The sequence below is a fragment of the Leptodactylus fuscus genome, chromosome 7, assembly GCF_031893055.1.
Source record: "Leptodactylus fuscus isolate aLepFus1 chromosome 7, aLepFus1.hap2, whole genome shotgun sequence".
Taxonomy (NCBI): domain Eukaryota; kingdom Metazoa; phylum Chordata; class Amphibia; order Anura; family Leptodactylidae; genus Leptodactylus; species Leptodactylus fuscus.
In genome coordinates this window covers 45,625,339-45,652,461 of record NC_134271.1, presented here as the reverse complement: position 1 = coordinate 45,652,461, position 27,123 = coordinate 45,625,339, and the positions used below count along the sequence as shown (strand labels likewise).

The 27,123-nt window shown below is 42.7% G+C and overlaps 1 protein-coding gene across 2 annotated transcripts in view; it reads left to right on the top strand.

Moving 5' to 3' along the window:
• The window catches only part of TENT4B (terminal nucleotidyltransferase 4B), a 31,787-nt gene that overhangs the window by 1,091 nt on the left and 3,573 nt on the right, over positions 1-27,123 (top strand). Inside the window, exons 2-11 of one of the 2 annotated variants that reach the window (XM_075281836.1) lie at positions 15,831-15,954; positions 18,173-18,219; positions 19,218-19,338; positions 20,650-20,757; positions 22,332-22,460; positions 23,323-23,536; positions 23,627-23,753; positions 24,384-24,487; positions 24,709-24,893; positions 26,135-26,299. In XM_075281836.1, the coding sequence (XP_075137937.1) occupies positions 15,831-15,954; positions 18,173-18,219; positions 19,218-19,338; positions 20,650-20,757; positions 22,332-22,460; positions 23,323-23,536; positions 23,627-23,753; positions 24,384-24,487; positions 24,709-24,893; positions 26,135-26,299 (1,324 nt within the window). Of the gene's footprint in view, positions 1-15,830; positions 15,955-18,172; positions 18,220-19,217; positions 19,339-20,649; positions 20,758-22,331; positions 22,461-23,322; positions 23,537-23,626; positions 23,754-24,383; positions 24,488-24,708; positions 24,894-26,104; positions 26,300-27,123 lie in introns of both variants that reach the window. The other variant, XM_075281835.1, reaches the window with a different exon arrangement.

The window sequence follows — 27,123 nt, the reverse complement described above, 5'->3', positions numbered from 1 at the left end:
ACACAGGCCCATGTTGTAGCCCATGCTCTTCCCCGGACACAGGTCCATGCTGTAGCCCATGCTCTTCCCCGGACACAGGCCCATGCTGTAGCCCATGCTCTTCCCCGGACACAGGTCCATGTTGTAGCCCATGCTCTTCCCCCGACACAGGCCCATGTTGTAGCCCATGCTCTTCCCCGGGCACAGGCCCATGTTGTAGCCCATGCTCTTCCCCGGGCACAGGCCCATGTTGTAGCCCATGCTCTTCCCCGGACACAGGCCCATGTTGTAGCCCATGCTCTTCCCCGGACACAGGCCCATGTTGTAGCCCATGCTCTTCCCCGGACACAGGCCCATGTTGTAGCCCATGCTCTTCCCCGGACACAGGTCCATGCTGTAGCCCATGCTCTTCCCCGGACACAGGCCCATGCTGTAGCCCATGCTCTTCCCCGGACACAGGTCCATGTTGTAGCCCATGCTCTTCCCCCGACACAGGCCCATGTTGTAGCCCATGCTCTTCCCCGGGCACAGGCCCATGTTGTAGCCCATGCTCTTCCCCGGGCACAGGCCCATGTTGTAGCCCATGCTCTTCCCCGGGCACAGGCCCATGTTGTAGCCCATGCTCTTCCCCGGGCACAGGCCCATGTTGTAGCCCATGCTCTTCCCCGGGCACAGGCCCATGTTGTAGCCCATGCTCTTCCCCGGGCACAGGCCCATGTTGTAGCCCATGCTCTTCCCCGGGCACAGGCCCATGTTGTAGCCCATGCTCTTCCCCGGGCACAGGCCCATGTTGTAGCCCATGCTCTTCCCCGGGCACAGGCCCATGTTGTAGCCCATGCTCTTCCCCGGGCACAGGCCCATGTTGTAGCCCATGCTCTTCCCCGGGCACAGGCCCATGTTGTAGCCCATGCTCTTCCCCGGGCACAGGCCTGTACTTGGCCATGTGTTCTCCATATCTGAAAATCTGACTTATAATCTTCATTCTTATTCTACCTTTTGCTGCAATTTTAAGATTTTTTTTTTTTGCTTAAATCCTGTTTCAGACCAAATACTAATCTTTACTCTGTCTTTGTACCTGTGCCCGCAGGTCCTCCCAACCTACTGCTGCTCTATGTATACACTTACACCTACAGTCTCGCCTTTCTTTTTTTCTTTTTTTATTATATCAAGATTGGAAGAAACTGACCCAAAACTCTGAATTTGTCTATTGTATAAAGTTTAGAAAAATGTCTGTATAGTAGTTGGTAAAGGCGTCATCCCTGTAGGTACAGAGCGCGCAATGCTTCAAGCTATGGTCGTTAGGATCACATAGAAACACAGAAAATCTCGCATCATGACCTAAAAAGCTCTACTCTGCAATCCATGACGTTCCTCTCTGTGCCGGCCTCTCATTCATCCTGCCATGATCCCTAAGGGCGCACAAACTTTTCATGTTTCTTAGGGATACTCTTAAATATCTATCTATCTCTGTTGCTTATAGGACCCACTTGTTCTGCTGTGCAGAAACTGCCATAATTCACATATCAGCCTTTTCCAGTGTAACTTACAATCCAATTTTATTTCTGTAGATAAAAACTTGGACCGCTCTGGCCAACTACACCTCAGACAGTGGGCTGAATATTTGTATTGCGTACCGGTATTTCTGACACACTTCCATGTAGCGCATGTGCACCCTGTCCTGTTTAGAGGTTTTAGAGAAGGGGTCACATCCTTCGGCATTACAGCTGCTGTGAAACTACAACTCCCAACATGCTCCAATCACTTCCATGGGAGTTCCAAGAACAGCAGAGCAAGTATGCATGCTGGGAGTTGTAGTTTTACAAGAGCTGGAGTGCCAAGGGTTGCCTAAACCTGTTTTGATGGGCCGTCCTTAGGATAGACCTTCAGTAACAGAACAGGTGGAGTCAGACCTTTCAGCACCTCTGCTGATCAGCTTTTTGCGTGTGATCAATAAAGTCCTTTCTGATTGGATAGAACAATTTTAGCAGTATCCATCACTATTTTAGCAGTATCCATCACTACTTTATCTGCTGCCAGCTTTAGGCCTTCATGTTTGTAGATTATGCTGGACTGTGGACTTTGTAGCTGTCTGAACATGAGCCAATGAAGCCAAAGTTGTCACCACTCGCACAGAACCTCTGAGCATGTTCCAGTGGAACTAAAAGTTTTCCATTCACTTGTTCATTAACCCCTTCCTGCCACTGTTTTCCATTTTTGTGACTTTGAATTTTACTCCTGCCTTCCAAAAGCGATATCTAATTTTTTTCATTTTTTTTTTTTTTTTTTTTTTTTAAAGAGTTGTATGTGGGCTTATTTCTAGTACATTGTAATTCATAACGCCATTATATAGACAGGTTGTGCCACAGGAAAACACAAGTTTACCTCCCCCTTAACCTGGACAACCTCTTTAACTATTAGAAGCCTGCAAGTTTTGTTTTTGTACCTCACCTGCTGACACTCCAACTCTGTCACATGACTGACTCCACTACTCTCTATGTATAAGCAGCAATTGGAACATTAGCAGGTGAAGCCGAACATGGGGACTTCCAGCACCTAAACTAAAAGCTGCAATGGGGATTTGTACACATATATACACATATTAGTATGGTTATCCTGTCCAATGGGAAAAGATGAAATGGAACTTGATTTGTCAATTAAAATTCTTGCTCGCTCTGGTCATCCGGCGGGTGGTCTTGCCCACTGAATGACTCCTTATTCTGTTTGTGCAAATCAATCACACACTCTTGTGTGCTGATGGGGACCCAGGCCGCCCGCTTATTACACATAAGTCCATAGATCTAGTGTGTTACCATGTACTACATTTCCCTTAGAGTAGACCAGTGGTTCCCAAACTTCCTGAAGGCAAGACCTAGTTTTGGACAAGAATTTTGCCATACTTGGCTGTGTTTGAGAAACAAATGTCCCTACCTGTATTTTGGCTCTTATTCCACTGTATTTCTACCTTTTTTATTCTGCCATCCGGAATTTGGGGCCTTATACCAGCAACATTTTTGTCCCTTCTCCAACTCCCTGATGCATTTTCCAGTTTCCGATACTGTGGCCATCACACAGTGCATTTATAATGTTCTCCAGAGCTCCCCACGCAGTATAAAATGCTCCACAGCAACTCTTACCTAGTATAAAATGCTATTAGAGATGGACGAACCCCACAAGATTTATTTTAACAAATATTCATGAGGTTCTCTTTATCAGCTGTGATATTGAGTCCACAGTAATAAGTACCCTCCTCCTTATGGCGCTCATCCAATGAACGACAGGTTTTGAACCTCTGGAGTGGACAATGTATAAATTGTCATTGTGTTGTAGGGGTAATAACGTATGGTTGCCTGCAGGTTGTGCGTGCTGCCCCTGCATACATGGCTTCATTAATGGGGTTTTTTTTTTTCTCCCCTGCAGAGACAAACCCTTTCAGGTTGATCACTGTACATTTGGCTCCCAATAAAGCATTTTCTTCACAGCTTATGCTGTAGGGGAAAAAAGACATATTACGTGGTGGCTATTGAAATGAATGGGCATCTGTACAATATGTCAGAAGGGCAAGTCCCACTCTAGCTTGTAGAGGGGGGGAGGGGGTTCCTAGGGCAGGGGTTGTTTTCATTAATCCACTAGGTAATAAACTTTACCAAGCCTAAGGGCTGGTTCATATCTGCGTTGGTAATCCGTTCGGGGGAGTCCACGTGGGGACCCTCCTGGACTGACTCTCAAACACATTGGCAAGCGGTGGGCAGTGAGAGCAGATTACCAACACAGGTGTGAACCAGGCCTAAGACAGCTCAGTAATGCTAGGTTCACACTAGCATTCGGTTTTCCGTTCCTCGGGTCTGCTTGGGCATAGACTATAATAAGTTCTGACCGAGAAATGAAGTGAGAACTCCTGCTTGCTGGACTATTCTCTCTGCATTTTTCAAGCAGATTTGGGGACTTTGATTGCTGGTGTGATCCAAGCCAGAGAATATACAGTCCTATGAAAAAGTTTGGGCACCCCTATTAATCTTAATCATTTTTAGTTCTAAATATTTTGGTGTTTGCAACAGCCATTTCAGTTTGATATATCTAATAACTGATGGGCACAGTAATATTTCAGAATTGAAATGAGGTTTATTGTACTAACAGAAAATGCGCAATATGCATTAAACCAAAATTTGACCGGTGCAAAAGTATGGGCACCCTTATCATTTTATTGATTTGAATACTCCTAACTACTTTTTACTGACTTACTGAAGCACAAAATTGGTTTTGTAACCTCAGTGAGCTTTGAACTTCATAGCCAGATGTATCCAATCATGAGAAAAGGTATTTAAGGTGGCCAATTGCAAGTTGTTCTACTATTTGAATCTCCTCTGAAGAGTGGCATCATGGGCTACTCAAAACAACTCTCAAATGATCTGAAAACAAAGATTGTTCAACATAGTTGTTCAGCGGAAGGATACAAAAAGCTGTCTCAGAGATTTAACCTGTCAGTTTCCACTGTGAGGAACATAGTAAGGAAATGGAAGACCACAGGGACAGTTCTTGTTAAGCCCAGAAGTGGCAGGCCAAGAAAATTATCAGAAAGGCAGAGAAGAAGAATGGTGAAAACAGTCAAGGACAATCCACAGACCACCTCCAAAGAGCTGCAGCATCATCTTGCTGCAGATGGTGTCACTGTGCATCGGTCAACTATACAGCGCACTTTGCACAAATAGAAGCTGTATGGGAGAGTGATGAGAAAGAAGCCGTTTCTGCACGTACGCCACAAATAGAGTTGCCTGAGGTATGAAAAAGCACATTTGGACAAGGCAGCTTCATTTTGGAAACAAAAATTGAGTTGTTTGGTTATAAAAAAAGGCGTTATGCATGGCGTCCAAAAAGAAACAGCATTCCAAGAAAAACACATGCTACCCACTGTAAAATTTGGTGGAGGTTCCATCATGCTTTGGGGCTGTGTGGCCAATGCCGGCATCAGGAATCTTGTTAAAGTTGAGTCGCATGGATTCCACTCAGTATCAGCAGATTCTTGAGAATAATGTTCAAGAATCAGTGACGAAGTTGAAGTTACGCCGGGGATGGATATTTCCAAGACAATGATCCAAAACACCGCTCCAAATCCTCAGGCATTCATGCAGAGGATCAATTACAATGTTCTGGAATGGCCATCCCAGTCCCCAGACCTGAATATCATTGAACATCTGTGGGATGATTTGAAGCGGGCTGTCCATGCTCGGCAACCATCTAACTTAACTGAACTTGAATTGTTTGTCCAAAATACCTTTATCCAGGAACTGATTAAAAGCTACAGGAAGCGACTAGAGGCTGTTATCTTTGCAAAAGGAGGATGTACTAAATATTAATGTCACTTTTCTGTTGAGGTGCCCATACTTTTGCACTGGTCAAATTTTGGTTTAATGCATATTGCGCATTTTCTGTTAGTACAATAAACCTCATTTCAATCCTGAAATATTACTGTGTCCATCAGTTATTAGATATATCAAACTGAAATGGCTGTTGCAAATACCAAAATATTTAGAACTAAAAATGATTAAGATTAATAGGGGTGCCCAAACTTTTTCATAGGACTGTAAGTGAAAAGATACTGTTAATGTTTCAGCTTTTACAGGGTTACTTTGATAGAAATGGATTCCTTGGGAGATCTGACTGGTGTCGTCTTGGTCATCTGTGATTAATCTGAGATGGTAGTTTTGTACTTGTGAAAATTGCTTTTTCTCATGTACGGGGTATAACGTCACAGGTAAGTATTCCATATTGGGTGCAAGTTCTTTATATGTTAGGGTATTTCCTCCATAGGGTAACAACTCATTGTTTATTACTCCATCCTGCATCTGTTTTATAAGATCAGCTGACCCTGATTGCTTACCCAACTACTTAAAGGGGCTCTATCAGGAAAATCATGCTGATAGAGCCCCACATATGCGTGAATAGCCTTTAAAAAGGCTATTCAGGCACCATAAATGTTATATTAAACTACCCCCCAGTTTTAAAATAATACCCTAAAAAAGAATGTGATCTACTTACGGATCGTGCACGATGGGCGGGCATTCAGGGTCCACCGTCTTCTTCATGCACGCCTCCTCTTTCTGTGATGTCCTTGGGTCCCGTCTTCCTCCAGCGCTCGCAAACTAACATTGATTTAAAAAAAAAAAAATGGCTTGGGCGCATGCGCAGTAGCCGTAGTAGAAACAGCATGCTACTGCGCATGCGCCCAGGCCATTTTTTTTAAGTAATGTCAGTTCGCGAGCGCCGGAGGAGGACAGGACCCGAGGACATCGGAGGAAGAGGAGGCGTGGATGAAGATGGCACACCCTGAATGCCCGCCCATCGTGCACGATGCGTAAGTAGATCACATTCTTTTTTAGGATTTTATTTTAAAACTGGGCCTTTTTAAAGGTTATTCACGCATATGTGGGGCTCTATCAGCATGATTTTGCGGATAGAGCGCCTTTAATTAAAATCTATTTCTTGATCAAGGCTGAGGACTCCAGATTCTAAATAAAATATTTAATTCTAATGATAATTAAAATGATCGATTAAGTTTATTACTTATTTACTTTGATGGGAATTCAGTTGAATAAATTAGAGGATGTTTCTTGCTCCTGACCATGGCTGTCAGCCAGTTATGAAGGAGTCAGAGCAGCAGTCTGGTTGTGGAAAAATAGAGGAATCAGTCGGTGGTTTGGCCTATTGACCCTGCAGCCCCTGACCATAATAACCTAAAACTTTTTTTTTTTTTTTTTTCTCTCAAGAAAGCTCAGGCTATGTTTACATCTACATTCAAGCAGAGCGCTAAAATAGCAGACGCATACTGAGCATGTCTGTTTCGTTTAGACTGAGTGCTGAGCCTCTGATGTAGGTGCGAACATAACCTTACGTGCTTCTCTTACATTATTGAAGGAAAGTGGGTCCACTTCATTGCCTGAACTTGATAGCCACTTCCTTAATGGACAGAACAAAGATCCCAGATCTTCTGATAAGATTTTTTTTTTTTTCTGCTAACACTTATCCATAGGCTGCAGATGGAGAATAAATGTCTAATTCGGTGGTCCCTCAAGAAACAAATTAAGTCCCTGGAAGTTGAGGGTTCGTTCACAGTAGCGCTCGGTGTCCGGTGTCTGTATTCCACCGGGTTTCCGTCTTCAGCCCCGGAGAAACTAGACAGGGGACAGAAACCCGGCGGTCAGCCACGCAGAAGAAGTCGCAGGCAGTGATATCTGAATATAATATTGATGACACCTTCAAGGGCCTCTATCAGCAAAATGATGCTGTATGAGCCCCACATATGCGTGAATAGGCTATTCAGGCACCGCAAGTGTTTTCTTAAACATGTTGCTATTTTATTCAGGTCACTCATAATTCCCCCATCCCCTCTTCATAGAGAAACATGGAGAAAACAGATTTTACTATAGCCATACACTGACTCCTGGTAGATTCTTTCAACACTGGTGAACTTGTCTGTGCGCTATGATCCTGGACCGTATGGGCTAGTTCACACATTGTTAGGTGGTCGAGAAATCTGGTCAGGAAAAAATCTTTCTGAAATTAGGGAGCGTTTTTGAGGCGAATTTAGTTTTGTTTTTTTCCCCCTCCAGCACATGGAGGAATGGACCTTGGGTAAAAAAAAAACAAAAAAAAAAACGCGCTGTGGTTTTTCCACCTCGCATTGCTTCATGTTGTTTTTTCCAGATGGAATCTGCCTCAAAGGTTAAGTCGCTGCTTTTTTTCCACTAGCAGAAAAAAAAAAAAACGCTAGCGGTATACACACTTTTGATGCAGATTCCGCGTCAAAATCCGCGCCATTTTGCTCCATGTGAACTAGCCCTATGTTTGCTATGAGATCACCTCTGAGGCCCCTGTTCTCAGTTTATCCAGGCATTGTTCTGTTTGCTCGGCACATTACAGAATCTGTCAGTTAGTGTTATAGCCTGAGAGCGCAGTCCTGGCTCTGAGACACCCCAACTTTTCCTATAACAAACTTGGCAATGACGCTTTTGTCTAGAATTCGTTGTATGTTCAAGGATGCATTGTTAAAGGGTTCGCATCATTACATTTTAGGCCATGCTGCTTGTCACCATGACACTTGGACTTAACTCCTTAAGGGTGCAGAGTAGTTTCGGCTCTAATGCTCAGACCTCATTTTTCAAACCTGACCTGTAGTTCATGTTCGAACAGTACTATGTCGGTAAATCTTGGGTCTTTTTGTTTAAAAAAGGAAAGCTTTATAAAACTTCATAAAATTATCTATTTGGAAAGTTTGAGTTGTGGTAAAAAACGCCAGCTCACACAGTTAATAACTAACATTTACCACATGTCAACTTTATAGTGGCATCATTTTTTTTTTTTTTTTTTTTTTTTCAATGTCTTTTTACTTTTCTAGGGTGTTAGGCTGATAAATTTAGTGGCAATTTTTTAAAGAGAATTGAGTTTTCTAGAGCCCTATTTAGTTGTGAATTGACTTTGACGGGTGTACATATTATAAAAAAATGACCCCATTTTAGAAACTGTACCGCTCAAATTATTCAAAACTGCGTATAAGAACTTTAACCCTTTGTGTTCCTCAGGAATTAGAGGGGTTTCCCCATCTTAATGTTTCAGCCGTTTGCCTGCAGTCTGTTCTTCTGACTTCCTGCATTTCTCCCCACTCCTCCCTGTAGCTGAACAGCACACCCAACACTCATGCAGATCAGATAATATGCAGATGCTTGTACAAAATGGGCTCAGTGTTATCTGTGTGTTTACATAAAGCAGAGTCTGTTCTTTCTATCAGCAAACTGCAGTTAGCTGAACGATTGTCCTGCTGGCACTTGGTTATAGCACCGCTGTGTAAACAATGGGAGATATAATTTCCCATAGCAGGAAAACAAAGCAGAATTTCTAAAGCAATATATTTAGGAAAATTCTTCAATTTACATAAGCTACCAGTATAGATAGATCCTTAAGATGGGACAACCCCTTTAATGTAAAATGGAGGTGAAATTTTAACAATGTAATCCAGCTTCCCCCACATTTTCCATTTCAAACCAGTTTCCTATAACAAGGACTGGAATAACAGCAAAACAAACCACACTATTTATTGTCCTGATCTGCAGTTTGTAGAAATATCACATATGTGGCCCTCTTGCACAACTCTACTCAGTCCTCAGAAATGAAAGAGCACGTTATGGATTTTGGCACTGTGATTTTATTAGGATAGTTCTTAGACACCATGTTGTTGCGTTTGCAGAGCCCCTGAGATTAAACAATGTAAAACCCAGCAAAAAAAAATATACTTTTAAATTTTTTTTTTTAAAGAAACTAGGTTTCTTAACCCCCTGCCTGTCAGAGGGGTTAAATAATTCCTATGTGGGTGATTTGATCACATGATTTTTCACTGAGCTTTTTTGAATTTGGCTGTGAATTTGAAAATTACTATTTTTTATTTTTCCCTCTAGTTTTTACTTTTTGATCAATGTCTTCCCTTTTTCCAGAGAATAAAGTACCCAATCTCTTTACACAACTTTACACAATCCTGAGTGCAGCAGTTTAGGATATTTGTCTTTTGCAACTTCAATTTTACTGGAATAGTTTTCGGGTACTCTGCATTGGTAGAGCCCCAGAGGTACCGGTGGACACTCACAAAAGTGACCATTTGGGTATTTCCATGAACATGACTAGATGTAAATGTATAGACCATGAAAAGTTAAGTATTTTTGTAAGTATAATAAATTAAACACTTTGCAGAGTTTCAAAGATTCTCTAATTTGTTGACATCTGTTGTCTTGGTTGCCAATGAATACAACCACGAATGCAGGAACTTTCTATGGTCTAGTACCTACCAGACCCAGCCATGATGCCCTTATTGTAGCCAGGTTATCAAGGAGAGACACTAGATGCACAAGAGATACCGTATTTTTCGGACTATAAGACGCACTCCCCCCCCCCCCCCCCCCCCAAATTTGGGGGGAAAAGAAGGGTGCGTCTTATAGTCCGAATGTGGCGCGGCACCTGCTGTAATAGAGAGGCGGATGCCGGCAAGGGATAGATGCAGGTGTCGGGGCCTGAGACATCGCTGCGCTCCTCTGCCCTGCATGAAGCCAGCAGGGGCAATGCTATTCCGCTCCTCCGGCACCTGTGATGGCGTCTATCCCTCGCCGGCATCCGCCTCTCTAGTACAGCGGATGCTGGGTCTGTAGTCTGGATTGGCGGCGCCTTCTCCCCCGGGGCCGGTCCCCACCGGCCCCATACCTGTGAAGTTGCAGGCCGGCTCCTGCGCGGCGATATCGCAGGAGCCGACCTGTTCGAGTGAGAGCCGGGAGCCTAATGAGGCTCCCAGGCCTGTCATTGCTATATTAGTATTGCGGCTGGGTCTATGACCAGCCGTAATACTAATAGACAGAATGTCCCATAGACGGCAATACAGCTTTAAAAATATATAATAAAAATATGAAATAAAAGTTCTAAATCACTCCTTTCCCTAGAATATATATAACAGTAGAAAAAACACTCTATTCGTCCCCGTACAGCTGCAGGGTCACCTGTCAATGTGGCCCTGCAGCTGTTGCAAAACTACAACTCCCATATATTAAATATTTTACCATTTTTTGCTTCAAAATTTTTTTTTTTCCCTATTTTCCTCCTCTAAAACCTAGGTGCGTCTTATAGTCCGAAAAATACGGTAATTTAGCTACAGTAAGGAAATCGTGGCTGGATTTCAGACCGTAGAATGTTCCTCTATTCATAGTGGTTTCCATTGGCAACCGATTTAAAGAAAAAACTTTCACCATTCAAATGGTTAGGGAAAATCAGTGAAATCTAATAAACGTTTAATTACTTGTATTTGCAGAAATGTTTCTTTTCATGATCTTCAAATTTAAAAATGTTTGTTCATGGGACACCCCTTTAAGGTTTTTGTCTAATGGACTAAATAGTGAGCGTTTTCACCCCACTGGTGTTTTCTAAAGGGAACGTGGAGCAGAGTGAGAATTATAATTTCCTAATCCTATATACCATTTTAGTGCCCAGCATGTGCCGCTGGAGACTGGCATATATTTTAATGTAGGTTCTTCTGGGTATGGTAATATTCATGTTGCTGTTCATAAGGGTAAATGTGAATATTAGACTGACACATATGAAAAGTCTCTCATACAGAGCCCTGGGTTGTCATAACGTGTTGCATTGATTTATAGTGCCTTACCTTATATCCCTCTTTGATCAGACTTTGCACCTCTTTTGCCAGTTTGGGGAACTTCTCCTGGAATCTGTTGTCCTATAACAGTGTGTGCGGCCTTTCTTCCCAAAGTCCTGGGTTCTCCTTACTTCGTGGTTTCTAAAAAGTAAATTCTTGATAACCACCTCTTGAAACTCCAGGAAATTTACCGTCTGGCCTCCACAAAGGCAACATGTACACATTGTACAGTGTTGTCTGTATGAGGTGGACTGCCAGTTTCTTATACCTCACAGTCTTTGTGCGTGACTCCGTATGGCTTTAAGACATGACCTGACAAGTCTACCCCTCCCCCATGTGCCTATTATTGTCCAGGATTCAGTCTGGTTTGGGGGTCTCTGTGCTAGTGGTACATGGGTTCTGGGGTGGTTGTGTATTGTTAGTACAAAGACATGTCTTGTACTTGACACACAACATTGTACATTCACCTCTTCTGAGTGCCCAAGCAGTGTCTTAGGGGGTGTTTTTTTGTTTTTTTTTTTTTCTTCTTCCCCATTCTCTTTAAGACTTCTCTACACTAAACCTACAGTGAGGATTTCTGACCACTAAACCGAACTCATTTTATTGCAAAAGTTCTTGTCACTGATAGCTACTGACAAATAACAGCGAGAGGCAAAACTCTGGCAATTGGCTAGTGTTATGGAGCTTTTTGGGACGGCAGGGCCCTCTGCTTTCAGCACCATACTATTATGGTGTGGCTTCCAATTAGCTACTTGTGATTACGTACTATTGTGAAGCAGGAAGATGCTAGATTATGCCAAGAATGCTTTTGTTTGTCATGCCATTTTACAAAATAAAAAGTTAAACCTGATGGCAACCTGGTGGTACAGCGGGCTAGTTAGGAATGTCACGGGGACCCTGGAAAGCTCAGGTGTTCCACAATGACTGACAGCCTTGGCTTTGATATCAGTATTAGCAGCCATAAAAACCCACCAGTGGGATTTCATTCAGGACTAAGCATGCTTCTCAGTGCTCACAGAGGTATTAATAGTGGCGCACGCCATTCTGGTGAATGTACAAGGGCCTGGAAAACACCTTGTGGTCTCTTCACCTAGCTGAATAATATCAATGGCCTATCCTAGGGATGCGTCATCAGTATGGAAGTCCTGGGAAACTCCTTTAGGCTAAGGCCTCGGGCAGGAAGCGCTTTTCTCCTCAGGCTTTTCACAAAGTCCGCAGCGTTTTCACTCTATGTACTCTCTGTTCTTATTATACTTGTATTTAAAACACTGGTGTTTGTGTAGGTGTAATTGACATGTTGAGATTTGCAAAAAAAAAAAAAAGCACTTGTGTTTTTAAATTTGCAGCATTTCAGCAATGTAGCCAGTATTCCATACACTTTGCAGGTACTTCAGTTTTTGCCGCAGTATTTACACTACGTGGGGCCGTGGCCTTAGGCCAAAGTCCACTGTTGCTGAAATGCAACTTTTTGTTGCTGCCTTTGCTGTGAATGCGGGGTGTTTTATTTTCGAGCCAAAACCAGGACTGGATTTATATATTTTATATTCTTTTCCATTCCTTTTGCAGCCTCTCTTGGCTCAAAAAAAACTGCAGCACGATCTGCAACAAAAAAGCGGCATTTCTGCCATGTGGGGACTCTGCAGTAAAATGACATCTATTTCCCTGCTATTCAATTCTTCTCAAATTTGAGTCATGTGAGAACATCACCTTACAGCTCTGAGCTCAGTCTGGAAATGCTTTCTCGATTTCTGCAAAAAGGAAACTGCTGCGCTTCCTATATCTGGATGAGTGAGTCAGGCTGCTGGTATTTCTGTGAGCAGCCAGTTTACATTACTAATGTTTTGACAAGTTCTATCTACACTCTTACGTGGAGCCCATGCACACAGATTGTAGTAATCTGTTAGTACTACATTACCCCTGCCAGATCCAGCAGCTGCGAATTGTACGGAGTGATTCTTGTACATTATTCTTCACTCACACTGTATAATGTTCCCCATTGTCTGTAGTAAATTCTCTTGGCTGCGGCAATACATAAATTCCAGATTTGCCACCACTAAAGCCTTTATTTTAAACCACTTCTCTGCTTTTGTAGGGGCTGTTGGTGACACAGTAAACACTTCTTTATTCAGATGCAGATGAGCAGCTTGTAGTATCCAGCCAGGTAGTCTGCAGGAGCACCCATGGATGCTTGATGGCGCTGCACATTGGGACCTGTCAGTCTTTGGAGCTGGCACTGGGTGGCAACCACCTGCAAAAACCTGTTCTGGCAGGTGTGACGGTGCCCCAGGTACTCTGAACAGCTCATTTGTAAACTAGTGAAAGTTTAATTTCTCAGCAATAAAATGACACCTTGACATAAAGAAGGTATGGTCACTGTCACCAGCCAGCCCTTTTGGTAGTGGTAGACTTTACAAGTCAATAGGATATTTCACTGTGGCTCTTTCCAGCATTCCTACCTTGTTATAGGATGCCTGTGGGTTTGTCAATAGTGTTAAAGGGAAAAAAAAAAAAAATCTGATAGGGCTGGACACTATCAAAACTGAACGTCAACCAGGATAACGGCATGATTGTGTTGATGTCCGTTATTGCAATATTTGCAAGGTTCTACCGAACACGTCCCAGTTGTAACTATTATACTGAGTGATACCATAGAGTATGATAAGCGGAGGTCCATGGGCGGTGGTATATAATACAAAGTGTTTCTCATCTCTCCTGTGCTTGGGCTCAGCTGGACAAGTGGCATCATAAGTCAGACGCAATGTTGTGTAACCCATATAACCGCTAGGGCCTGTTACAGTCTATGACGTTATTCCGAAGCGCTGAACACAAGGGAGCTGTGCCAGAGCCAAGGAGACTTAACTCTGATCACCTTCGCTGGCCAGAAGCTGTACAAGGGACAGACACAGGATCCTCCATCCACTGTGTAGTGGCCGTTCCAGAGAATTTCAGCTCTGCTCTACAGTCCCCAGTATAAATTCAGGTGCAAGAGGCAGAGGTCAGTTCTGCAAACCCCCCCCCCCCTCCAATTGCTGTTTGTTCTTGTAGGATCCAGCTGTGTAATTCAGCCCCAAGGCGCTCTGCACACAAATGTCTGCTTTGTCAGTGTGTTAGCTTTTTTTTTTTTTCCCCCCTTATATACCTGGTTATTATCACAGGTCTGTGTATGCAGCAGTGAGTGAGGGGCAAAATTCAGGACCAATCCTGTCACTGTGTACTGGGGTCACTAGATTAAGTGAATGGGTCTGTGGATCGGACACATGCCGAAAGTATACCTCCCTATTATAATTAAAAAAACAACTTTTCAGAATTGAATAGTACACATGTATATGAGAAATTGTGATAGATCTTATTAAAGAAAAAAATTTTTGTCACTTATTAGGCTGTTCACCTCCTCTGTTTATTTACCGGCCCGGATCCAGTTCACACAGATCTCTATGGAGGGGGGAGAAGGATTCTGGAAATTAAAGGGGCTCTAGCATTAAAATCATGCTAATGAGCCCCACATATGCGTGAATAGCCTTTAAAAAGGCTATTCAGGCACCGCTAAGTTATTAAACTAACCCCCCTGTTTTAAAATAAAACCCTAAAACAGAATATGATCAACTTGCCCATCATGCACGGTGGGTGGGCATTCAGGGTCCGCCGTCTTCTTCAGCCACACCTCCTCTTCCAGCGATGTCCTCTGGTCCCGTCTAACTCTCCAACTGACATTGATAAAAAATAGCGTGGGCGCAGTAGCTGTAGTAGAAGCAGCATGCTCCTGCGCATGCACCTGTGCCGTTTTACAAACCGCTAGAAAGCAGACAGTGTGCTGAATTCAGTGCACTGTCAGCTTTCATGATCTGTGCCCCGGGTGAAGAGCTATCGGTGCCGGTACTGTAGCTCATCACCGTCAGAAGGGTGTTCCTGACAGTCAGAGTGGGGAGGAACGCCTCCTCCCTCTCCTCACAGTACTCGTCCATTGACTAGTATTGGGGTGGGGGTTTTCCTCTCCGCTCTCACAGTACAGCACTCCTCCCCGCTCTGACAGTCAGCCAGGAACGCCCGTCTAATGGTGAAGAGCTACGATACCGGCACCGATAGCTCTTCACCTGGGGTGCAGATCGGGAAAGCTGTCTGCTTTCTAGTGGTATATAAAACCACCTGTGCCTCAAGTGATGAAGTCCTCTTTAAGATGCACTACTCAGTTTATGAAGTGTTTTTATATTATCCATCGCTGACGCTCATTGTTGCTTACTTGGAGGTGTACTTTAGGCCAAAGGAACACACACATAATATTTTCACAAACCCTTTCTCTAAGTGGAGGGGCTTCATTAGATGTCCAAATTTATAAAAGAAGAAAAATCATTTACAGTTGCCATGTTTGAGATGCAACAATCTTAACCTTAGCTAAACGACTGTGCATAGGCCTAAGGGCTAGATCTGAATTTATCTCCTTACAGAGGTACTACTCTCCTACATAGATTTCATCTTTTTCTGTTTGTCTACACATTTTTGTGGACTTTTGCATTTCACTGTTAAATGTACACCAGAAATGTGGAAACTTTCTAATGTCTTTGTATCCGGTTATAGCTGTGGGAAAGCATATAATACTTCCAATACTGTGTGGTGTTGTGAATGATAGAGAGCAGGAAAAACTAACAGGTTGTATTTGTTTTTTTTTGTTTTTTTATAGACTTCATGAAGAGATTCTCGACTTCTACAAGTATATGTCCCCACGGCCAGAAGAAGAAAAGATGAGAATGGAGGTTGTTAATCGAATAGAAAATGTGATTAAAGAGCTGTGGCCTAGTGCAGATGTGAGTAATGGTCGAGGCCAAGGCACCTAAACCACATAAACAATCATGCTTTGACTAAACTGAATTTGCATCATCCTAGGGTTTTGTTCAGCAATACAGAAGTAAATTAAGCTGATATTAATCATTGGAGAAATCACTTGTAATGTGGTGTTGCCATTTAGTGTCATTGAGTGGGAAAGTTAATGGCAGTGATGGTGGCAGATAACTCCTGTTCATGACAAAATGAAGTCTGTTAGGTCTAAGATAGCTGTGGGTTTGTTTTTTTTAAATAATTTAGAAAATGTCAAATTTGTCACTAGGGGTCTTGTAATATTACAGCTGGTGGCGGTAAAGTATAATATATATATACCGTATTTTTCGGACTATAAGACGCACTTTTTTTTTCCCCAAAATTTGGGGGGAAAAGAAGGGTGCATCTTATAGTCTGAATGTGGCGCCTGGCATCCGCTGTAATAGAGAGGCGGAAGCCGGCAAGTGATAGACGCCGGGGCCTGAGACATAGCTGCGCTCCTCTGCCCTGCATGAAGCCAGCAGCGGGAGGAGTGATGCTATTCCGCTCCTCCGTGTCCCCGCCGCTGGCTTCATGCAGGGCAGAGGATCGTAGCGATGTCTCAGGCCCCGGCGTCTATCCCTCCCCGGCATCCGCCTCTCTAGTACAGCGGATGCCGGGTCAGTATCCGTGGCCCCTTCTCCCCCGGGGCCGGTCCCCACCGGCCCCGTTCCTGTAAAGTTGCAGGCCGGCTCCTGCGCGGCGATATCGCAGGAGCCGACCTGTTCGGGTGACAGCCGGGAGCCTAATGAGGCTCCCCGGTCTGTCACTGCTATATATTTAGTATTGCGGCTGGGTCTATGACCAGCCGCCGTAATACTAATATACAGAATGTCCCATAGACGGCAATACACTTGTATTGCCGTCTATGGGACTTGCGATCAAGTGACCGCAGGTTCAAGCCCCCGGGGGGGAATAAAATAGTAAAAAAAAAAAAGCTTTAAAAATATGAAATAAATAAAAGTTCGAAATCACCTCCTGTTTTTTTTTCAATACAAGGTGATCTAAGCAATAGATATCCCCCAAAATGGTATAACTAAAAAGTACAGCTGGCCCCGCAAAAAAAAGCTCTATGCATCCCCATACAGCTGCAGGGTCACCTGTCAATGTGGCCTTGCAGCTGTTGCAAAACTACAACTCCCATATATTAAATATTTTACCAGTTTTTGCTTCAAAATTTTTTTTTCCCTATTTTCCTCCTCTAAAACCTAGGTGCGTCTTATAGTCCAGTGCGTCTTATAGTCTGAAAAATACGGTGTATGTGTGTGTGTGTGTATATATATATATATATATATATATATATATATATATATATATATATATATATATATACACACACACACACACACACACACACCTTTTATTTATTTTATTTACATCTAAAATGGTATTTTTAAAGAGAACCTGTCACGAAGTACAAAATGCTAGATGCTGTACATCACTCAGTTCTCGTTGTGCCCTGAACAATATGGTGTGTTTTTGTTTTTTTAAAATAAAAAATAAAAATTGTGCAATCATTCAAAAGATACTAGCGCCGATTCTCCATGTAAGCAGGAACCTTTAGAGTTTCTCAGAGAACTAGAAAAGATTCCCGTTCACATATAACCTGCCAAGGGCTATAACTTTTGAATGATTGGATAGCAAGAATGAAGTGATGTATAGCATCTAGCATTTTGGACTTTGTGACAGGTCCTCTTTATTACCTCCTCAGCATAGTAAGACCTGTGGGATAGTGATTCTGATTCATAACTGGTTTTCATTAAGATATTTTGAGCTTTATATGCTCCTGCTTTTGGTTCTTCAAGGTCACAGATGACCTTTTTATAGTTCAACAATATTAGTCAATGTGCTTCAGATAACCGTCACAGTTGTTGATTTTCCCACACACAAGTCAGGATAAGAGAAGGCCAGGACTTACGCCCTCCTGTCCTCTTTAAACCTATTTGTGACGTGGGCCATTCATATCTGTCCTTGACCCATCCAGAGAGTCCAGTAAAATAATGTGCACCCGGTTGTAAGTGCATGCCGTCTTTCTGCTAATGTGATAGTTTTCAGTCAACTAACTTAATTTCCCTTCTATGCCAGCAATGAACCAGACAGACGAGTGTATTGAACATTCATACTGGAAATCCAGCTTAATATTTTTATTTTTTTTTCTCTATTTGTTAGGTTCAGATATTTGGGAGTTTCAAGACGGGACTTTATTTGCCTACCAGGTAAGGAATTTTATTTTTCTGTTCAGAGCTGTATGTGGCATTAAATTTTGCAAGACGAGACGTACCATTTAATGTTTCTTATGATGTAGTCTGCTTCAGAGTGGCCGTCATATTTAAAGACCCAGCATCCGTGTACTGTTAAGGCAGATGTCAGAAAGGGGTTAAATCCTCAGATTGGCATATGCAAGTGTCACTAAGGGCGGGACACAGTGCAATGACTGCATAGCTGTATGACGCTAAGTGCATACATCGGAACCAGGTTCAGGTGGAAAAACACTTGACCGATTTTATATATTTCCGTGTGACAATGAGAAAATCTTTGGTCTCAGATATCTCCTTCTGCTTATCACTTTCATAGGTGTGGCCAATGTACCCAGATTCAAGGTTCTGAACAAACCAGGTCATTGGAGTAGTTTCTTGTATTGTTAACCTTTTCACTGCCCATGCAATTTTTCTACAATTTAAAACCTATAATTTTTTTTTCTTTTTAGTTGGAATCAGTGCTGGTTATGGAATTTATCATGTGTATAATGGTGATACCCATACACAAATGGGGAGGGGGGATGTTTTCATGACTAAAGGCCTGACCCAAACAGAACCAGAGATGTTATCAAGTGTCCTGATTCAATGCAGGGGGTGACTACATATGCAACCACTCACCACCTTACACCCTCCTTCCCTTCCTGATTGGTAAGGTGGCTGATAACATGAGGGAAAGGTCCTGTACTCTGCCCTCTAGGGTTGTTGGTTATAGAAGGGTCACATGATTATTGCCTATAATCTTGGTTCATCCTAGTATGTGACTTAGTTTCTTCCCACCATCGCATTGCACAGAACCAGAAAGTGAAACTTTTTTTTTTGTGTTGCTCTCTAACTTCAGATGTGTCCTTTTGCACCTATTGAATATAACATATGAATATTTCCTTGACACAGTTTAAAATTCTAAAAATGTGTTGTCTGTTCTGATTTAATGAAACCGTTATCTGTCTTTCTTATAGCGACATTGATCTTGTGGTTTTTGGGAAATGGGAAAACTTACCACTTTGGACTCTTGAGGAGGCATTACGAAAACACAAGGTGGCCGATGAAAACTCCGTCAAAGTACTGGACAAAGCCACAGTGAGTTAGTTTGCTTTTTTTCTTCGTGTGGAAGGGTAGGTTTCTTCAAAATTATGCATTCTGTGGGTCAGGTTTTTAAAAAAAAAAAAAAATAAATAAATAAATAAATAAATAAAAAAAGTGTGAGATTGAGAGGGAATCCTGAATTGTTGCAGTCTTCACAGTATCCACTGGAGGGGGCACAGTAGGCTGACAATCAGCTTTTTTTTTTTTTTTTTTTTTTTTTTTTTTCAGATTATTGTTCAACTTTGTTGTGTAGATTGGGGAACAGCCAGCAAAGTAACTTCATTATTTGGAAGCAGGTGTATTGCTGTTGTACACACTGGCAAGGCTCTGTATACACCATATTAACCACACCCTTATCAACCCTGTTAACTGACGTGAAGGCTGGACCTGGGAAGCTGGGGAAATTATATGTTTAAAAAACAAAACAGCAAATAAATGTGGCTATCCTATCAGGAGCTCTGGCGCAGTTACCTCTGTGGATCTTCTGACTGATGTCAATGACTGCAGAGGCCTTGTGTCTGTGCGTTCTGATGCCATGCAATTGCAGAGGCAGTGTCACAATTCTCACTGTTCTCTTCAGGCTTTTGGCCTGACATCACTGACCAGAGAGTCACGCCAGAGCCCAGGTGGGGAGTGTGTGTTTGAGCACCTCCCTGGGCCAGCCCTTGTAGTCTGGGGTCTAAAGAGTATAATAGCAGTTTGGTCCGAATGAAACTGCCCATGTGAACCTCATGAGGCATATGCTTATACTTTAAAATCGGCATAACCTGAGGGCTCGTTCACACGTGGGGAAAGGGGCGGATTTTGACAGCGGATTTCGCTTCAAAATCCTCCCCTTTACAATGGTGGTCTATGCAGACCGCGGTCTTCTTTTTTCCGCTAGCGGCGGGCTGCTGCTAGCGGAGAAAAGAAGCGACATGTCCTAGCTTCAGGCGGAAACCGCGGCGCGCTGGGCCGCGGCTTCCGCCTAGCGGCAGCACCCTCCTGTGTCGGCTCATTCATTTGAGCCGACATAGGAGGGGAAAGCCGCGACCATCGCCGCTTCTCTCTCTGTGTCAAAACCCGCGCGGACGGCCAACATGTGAACTAACCCTAAATCTCCATTAACCATAATCGAGGTACGAAAATATCAGATTAATTGTGGTTTTTGGTTTAGATTAAAATTGCAAAGCTCTAGTTGGGGTACAAATAACCTGTCTTGGATATGCATAGACCGTACTTCCCATTATTTCTCTTTATATGATTAGTAAGCTTTTTGTTTTTGCTGTTTTTCAGAATATTAATCTGTTTTTGTTGTCTTTGTAGGTACCTATCATTAAACTAACAGATTCGTATACTGAAGTCAAAGTTGACATAAGTTTTAATGTGCAGAATGGGGTGAAAGCAGCCACACTCATCAGGGATTTTATCAAGGTTGGAAACCTCTTTATGTGCATATGTTTGCTTACCATGGAAGTTGTCACAATGTGAATGTGGCTCCTGAGATTCCCAGAAAAACATCCGAAGCCAGACAGATGAGGATATTTAATGTTTAGCCAGTCATTCAAATATATGTTTGATTTTTGTTATACTATAGTTAGTATGGGCAGACAAGCACTCCAGGGCTATACCTCTATAGGGCTATACCTCTTGTTGGATATGCATCAGTTGCCCATTTTTTCTGTTAGACATTTTACTTGGAAAGTTGGGCAGCCCCAAGAGAATTTTTTGACCCATCCAAAAAGTGTTTGACAGTGTAGGTATCTATGGGTGTCTGCTGGGAAGTAACTAAAGTGACTTCCTTTCTTTAAAGGACCACTAATCTGTAAAATAAACTATAAATGTGGGTAGGAATGAAATCTACTCTGCCGTTTGTCTGAGAAATATTCTGTATGTTCATAAAACCATGAAGAACACAGGACTATTCCCCAAATGGGGAAGCTTAAAGGGATTCTACCACTAAAACTTTTATTTTTTTTTTTTGTTGTGGACAAGACATCGGAATAGCCTTTAGAAAGGCTGTTCGTCTCTTACCTTTAGATGTGATCTCTGCCGTGCCGTTCCTTAGAAATACCGGTTTTTGCCGGTATGCAAATTAGTTCTCTTGTAGTGATGAGGACAGGCCCCAGCGCTAAAAATGCGATGGGGGCGTCCCCACTGCTGCTCGAGAACACGATCTTGTGAAGCCTCTATCTTCGGCTGGATCCCCCCCCTTCTCTGTCGTCTTCCTCCTGTGTCACCTCCGACGCCTGCGCAGTTGGCTCTGCCAGTGAGACACCAGCAGAGCCGAGTGCGCATGCCGGCCGGTGGCCATTTTTGGGAGGCTTCTCTTGCTCTTGAAGTTCAATGCAGGAGCAGCCTCCCAAAAATGGGCACCGGCCGGCATGCGCACTCGGCTCTGCTGGTGTCTCACTGGCAGAGCCAACTGCGCAGGCGTCGGAGGTGACGCAGGAGGAAGACAGAGAAGGGGAGGATCCAGCGGAAGATGGAGGCGTCGCAGGATAGTGTTCTCGAGCAGCAGTGGGGATGCCCCCATCGCATTTTCAGCGCTGGGGCCCGCCCCCATCGCTGCCAGAGAACTAATTTGCATGCTGGTAAGAACGGTATTTCTAAGGAACGGCGCGGCGTCGATCACATCTAAAGGTAAGAGACGAACAGCTTCTCTAAAGGCTATTCCGACGTCTTATCCACAAAAAAAAGAGGTTTTAATGGTAGAATCTCTTTAAAGGACTTGCATTCAAAGAAATATATAAATTGGGGTTAATAGCTCTCATGCTGGAATCAGCGGACGAAAGTCATCTTGCAGCACTTTTTCGTTTACCAATTTGTCAGATATGTACCATAGAATTCCGCACAGATGTATACCTAACCTAACTTTTACATATATTTAGATTTCGGTGCACTTAGATTCTGTTAAGTTATTCAGATTATTATAAATTGCTTTTGTGCGAATTGACGTGCCAGTTTTTACACTTCTAATATATTTTTTTATTTTTTTCCTGTTACAGAAATACCCAGTTCTTCCATATCTAGTGCTGGTTTTAAAGCAGTTCTTGTTACAGAGAGACCTTAATGAAGTGTTTACTGGTGGCATAGGCTCGTACAGTCTCTTTCTGATGGCAGTCAGCTTTCTGCAGGTGAGTCTGCAGGTGTTTACCTATGAATTCAGAAATCACTATTTTGTTGAACCACTACCTCACCCCAATCCCAAGCTGGTGATGGGGTCCCTTTTTAAAAATGCAGATTTGTGGTGCAGAATCACCGTAGACTACTGAATACATTCCACCTAAACAATATACAGTGCTAGTAGAAGGACCCGCTTTCGCATGTGTATATTTAATTTTTTGTTTGAGCAGTGGCCTCATAACAGTAGGTTGGTTGCTATGGAATCCTGGTGTAAAGCTGTGTGTATGTGAATACTGAAGAACCTGCGAGTTTCCATTGGTCCATAAGCGTCATGTGTATCTGTTTGGATAGCCATGAAAAACCTGTGATCAGTTGTTATCGAAATCTGGAGTAAAGCTGTTTGTGTCCTTGCTGGCTTGTATTGGCTAATGCAGATCATCCAGTTTTACGTTGGTGCCTGTGTTAACTTGTTTTCTTGGTGGGCGGATCGAACGCTAAAATCAAGAGCTTCCCATGCCTGTTTCTCAGTATATACTCCATTCCATAAACCTTTGATTCTTTGAGGGGGGGCGGGCACGTGTCGTTTGCTTGAGCGGCGCTGTAGAGGGAGTGGCACTGGGAAATGAGCACTTGACAGAATATGAAAATTGTTGACTTGGAAAAATACAGCAAGGGCAGATCATGTGACCAAATATCAGGAAGTAGCACATCTTAGCGACAGCGCTCCTTTTAGTAATTGCTTTACATTACAGTGACTCATTTATTTATAGGCCTACTTTTTAAGATGCTGTATAACCCCTTTAACTACGGTATGTCCATAACCTTTTATGTTGCTCACTTACTTTTCTTTTTTTCGCCCCGTTATAAATTCAGCTGCACCCACGAGAAGACGCCTGCAGTCCAAATGCCAACTATGGGGTATTGCTGATAGAGTTCTTTGAACTTTATGGAAGGCATTTTAACTATTTAAAAACTGGAATCAGAATAAAAGATGGTGGCTCATATGTTGCCAAGGATGAGGTACAAAAAAGCATGTTGGATGGATACAGGCCATCAATGCTGTATATTGAAGATCCTTTGCAGCCTGGTAAGTATGAAATGGCTTATTTTTAATACTTCGTTTCGTTTGTGCTAAAAGTAATTTATTTATTTTTTTTCCCCCCTATTTCTTTCCAAGGCAACGATGTTGGAAGGAGTTCATATGGAGCAATGCAGGTGAAACAAGCCTTTGATTATGCATATGTCGTCTTAAGCCATGCAGTGTCACCAATAGCAAAGTACTATCCAAACAATGAAAGTGAGAGGTAAGTCTCCATCTCCTGGTAAGAGTGCTGCATGGCCAGATGCTGACATGCCAGGTTAGCAGCACAGGGAAAGGGTCCCATGGCTGGCAATGTGAGAGTGCTGCTGACTGTCTCCTGTTCACTGACCAGTGGCAATGCCCAATGGTGATGCTGCAATGGAACACCATAGGGTCCTAGGGCCTAGCAGGATGACCTTTCACATCGTATGTGTGATGTAGGAGGTGGATATAGTCTCACAGCGATGTAGTACAATATGTGAAATGCAAATATGTGACATGTTGTATTAGTGCTTTGCATAGGGTTGCAGGTTCTGTAAATGATATAATCCAGTCTTCGTTCATATGTTAAAAAAAAAAAATGCAAACTTGCAATTGGCTTTCAATAAAAAATGAATGCGAAACACATGTTAGAATTAAATAATTTGAGGATGTCTCCTGCTTCTCCTGAGTGTATTCTGTGATGGACGGTCACCATGGACTTGCAGCAGCTAGTCGCTCTGTAGAAAGTCTTGGGACAATGACTGTGGCCAATACATTTCTGTAACCACCAGAGACATACAAAGTGCAGTGTAGGATGTGCTATTCTTATGACCACATTCAAGTTGGAACCAAGCCTGTGCATGTTTTTCAGCATTTTGGGACGTATTATTCGAGTCACAGAAGAAGTAGTTGCCTACAGAGAATGGATATCTGCGAAGTGGGGGCAGCAGAATAGAGCTGACCCGCTTTACAATGGTAAGCACATTTATATAGAAAGTCTTTATGTAACTGTTGTGGTGAGATTAATGGGAGATTATACTGTAGTTTGAGCATTCACGGTATGACAGACTTCTAAAATGATGTATAGTTTGTGAGAGTAGTTCACATATATTTTATAAATCTACAAAGTATTGATTCTTTTTCTGATACATCTATACTGCATTTATTGCATGGTCTTGTTTTTATTACCCTTCTAGGGAATGATGTGACCCTGATAGTGGATGTTCACCATTTGGATCAGTGTAATAATAACGTGTCTGGACAAAATGCTGCCTTGGGACAAGCAAAGAATAAGGTCTCTGAAACTCTTGGCAAACACTCGTCCAACTCCTCTGGTCCTCTGTCTTCCTCCTCTTCCACCCTCTCCAGTTCCAGTGATGTGGTGAGTTCAGACTAATTCTTTATCTAAATTTAACCCGTTTGGTGGCTTTGCTGTCATTTAAGAAGATCAATCAAGGCCAAATTTTTCGGTATCTGCCAAAGCCATACTTCCAATCCTAAAGATGAAAGAAAATCAATCTAAGCAAACAATTCTACAGATACATTGTACAGTACTGTGCAGTTTTAGAAGCTATGGTGGGGGGAAAAAAAAGGCTACAAAGAATGCTTTCAATCATAGAAGTGCCTTTGCTTTGCTTTGGCTAACTGAGCTTTGTTCGGTGTAAAGAACAAGGAATCCTGGAAGTGACTGTATGGCCCTCGCACAGCCTGATCTCGCATCATCCAGTCTGTCTGGGATCACAGTAAGAGATCGAAGCATGTGAGCAAGCACTTTCAGCTGTGTGCAGGTATACTTAGAAGAATTGATGCCATTTTTGAAGGCAAAAGCAGTTGCTAGAGATGAGCGAGTACTATTCGAAATGGCCATTTCAAATAGCACGCACCCATAGGAATGAATGGAAGCGGCTGGCCGCTTAACCCCCTGCGTGCTGGCTGTGTTCCTCCATTCCTATGGGTGCATGCTATTCGAAACGGGGGTTTCGAATAGTACTTGCTCATCTCTAGCAGTTGCACCAAATATTGATGCACTTTTTATTTTTTGCTTTTGATTTTTCACTTTAGCTTATTTTGTCAGTTAACAAAATGCAGTTACACTTCTATCTATCAAAGCATTCTTCCTATTGCAGCATTTTTTCACACTTGCCTAAAACCTTTGCACAGTACTATATGTTTGGTCCAGTGGTTTGAGGGGGAATGTAAGGTGTGAGGCAGACTTGGCAGGAACCCATGGATCTCCCATGAGTATGTTCTGCTATACATATAAACTTACAAATTAAGCAGGCTAAACCTGCGGTTTTTGGGTTTTTTTGTGCAATTTTGTTGACTCGACTGTTCGGCCTATGTTTTCTAATGTTGTGACTGGTCAGAAGGTTATATCCTTGTGGGATGAAATAATTAAACTCTCATGTTAGGACCTTAGGTTCTGGCTATTTCAGCCCTGTGTCCAAGGGGCCTGTATTCAGCCCCCCTCCCCCAGTCCTTCACTAAAGTTTGATATTATGCAAACTGTTGTATGTGGGTTTTGTACTGAGATCCACTGTTTAGCCAGTGGTGTCAACTCTCATTGCATGACACATCACGTGTCTCCCGTAGAAGAAAGTCATTAAACGTCTGTGCATTCAGGACTCAGACGGAACTCCTTTCAAGACGTCAAAGCAGCCGAGTTGCCGGCAGACAAGCGATAGTCGAACGGGTCCTCAGGAATCCTGCACCAGCTCTTCACAACCCAGCAGCAAACCGCAAGCTAGCCAGAGTGTCAGCTCCTCAAACAGCAACAATAAGGCTCAGGTATGAAGATTGTTGTGTTTTACACCATCTGTATTTTATATATTGCGCTACTTTCCTGCCCTACCTACACTCCAGCAGGAAGTTTCTGAGCTAAGAGACAGAATGCTGAATAATGGGGAAATAGGTTTACATGCTAACACTGAAGTTGACAGCTGTGTATTTTATATGGAAATTATATGGGATGCATCAGAGAAATCTGTAAATCTGTGTCCAAGTAAAATGGTTTAATTCTTACCATCAGAAGTCTTGAAATCGCAGTGTGTCCACTGCACGTGTTTTTCCATAGAATGGGATGAACTAGAATCCTATTCACTTTGCTGTGACTGTAAAATGCCACTTTTTTTTTTCTTTTTTCTGCAGTGTTTACACCATGTGGAGCCCTGGCCTACAGGAGTTTTGTGGCCAAATGATATTGATGATCTATTTTTAAGCCTCATTCACTACACTCATTAAATTCACTATACCAGGGCTATTCATGTAATTTATAGGTTTTTTTTTAGAACAATCAAAAAAATATCCTGTTTTTACAAATCCCTAATTAGTCAACTATATGAGGTGCCCATTAATACACAGCTGTGAAAAACTTCAAATTTTCATGGTCATTTTGTATCTGTCGTTTGACTGCAGCTTTAGGTTAGTTCAGACCTGGGCATTGTACGGCCTTCTAACGGTCTCTGACCGGCTCGTGTAGGATAAAGGTAGATGCTAAATGGAAAGTCTGCTAAAGGACCTTTGATGATGTCATCAAAGGACCTTTAGCTCACTAGGATTTAATCACTCTTTAGTGGGTGGAGCTATTTTTGATTGTACAGGACAGTGCGGTA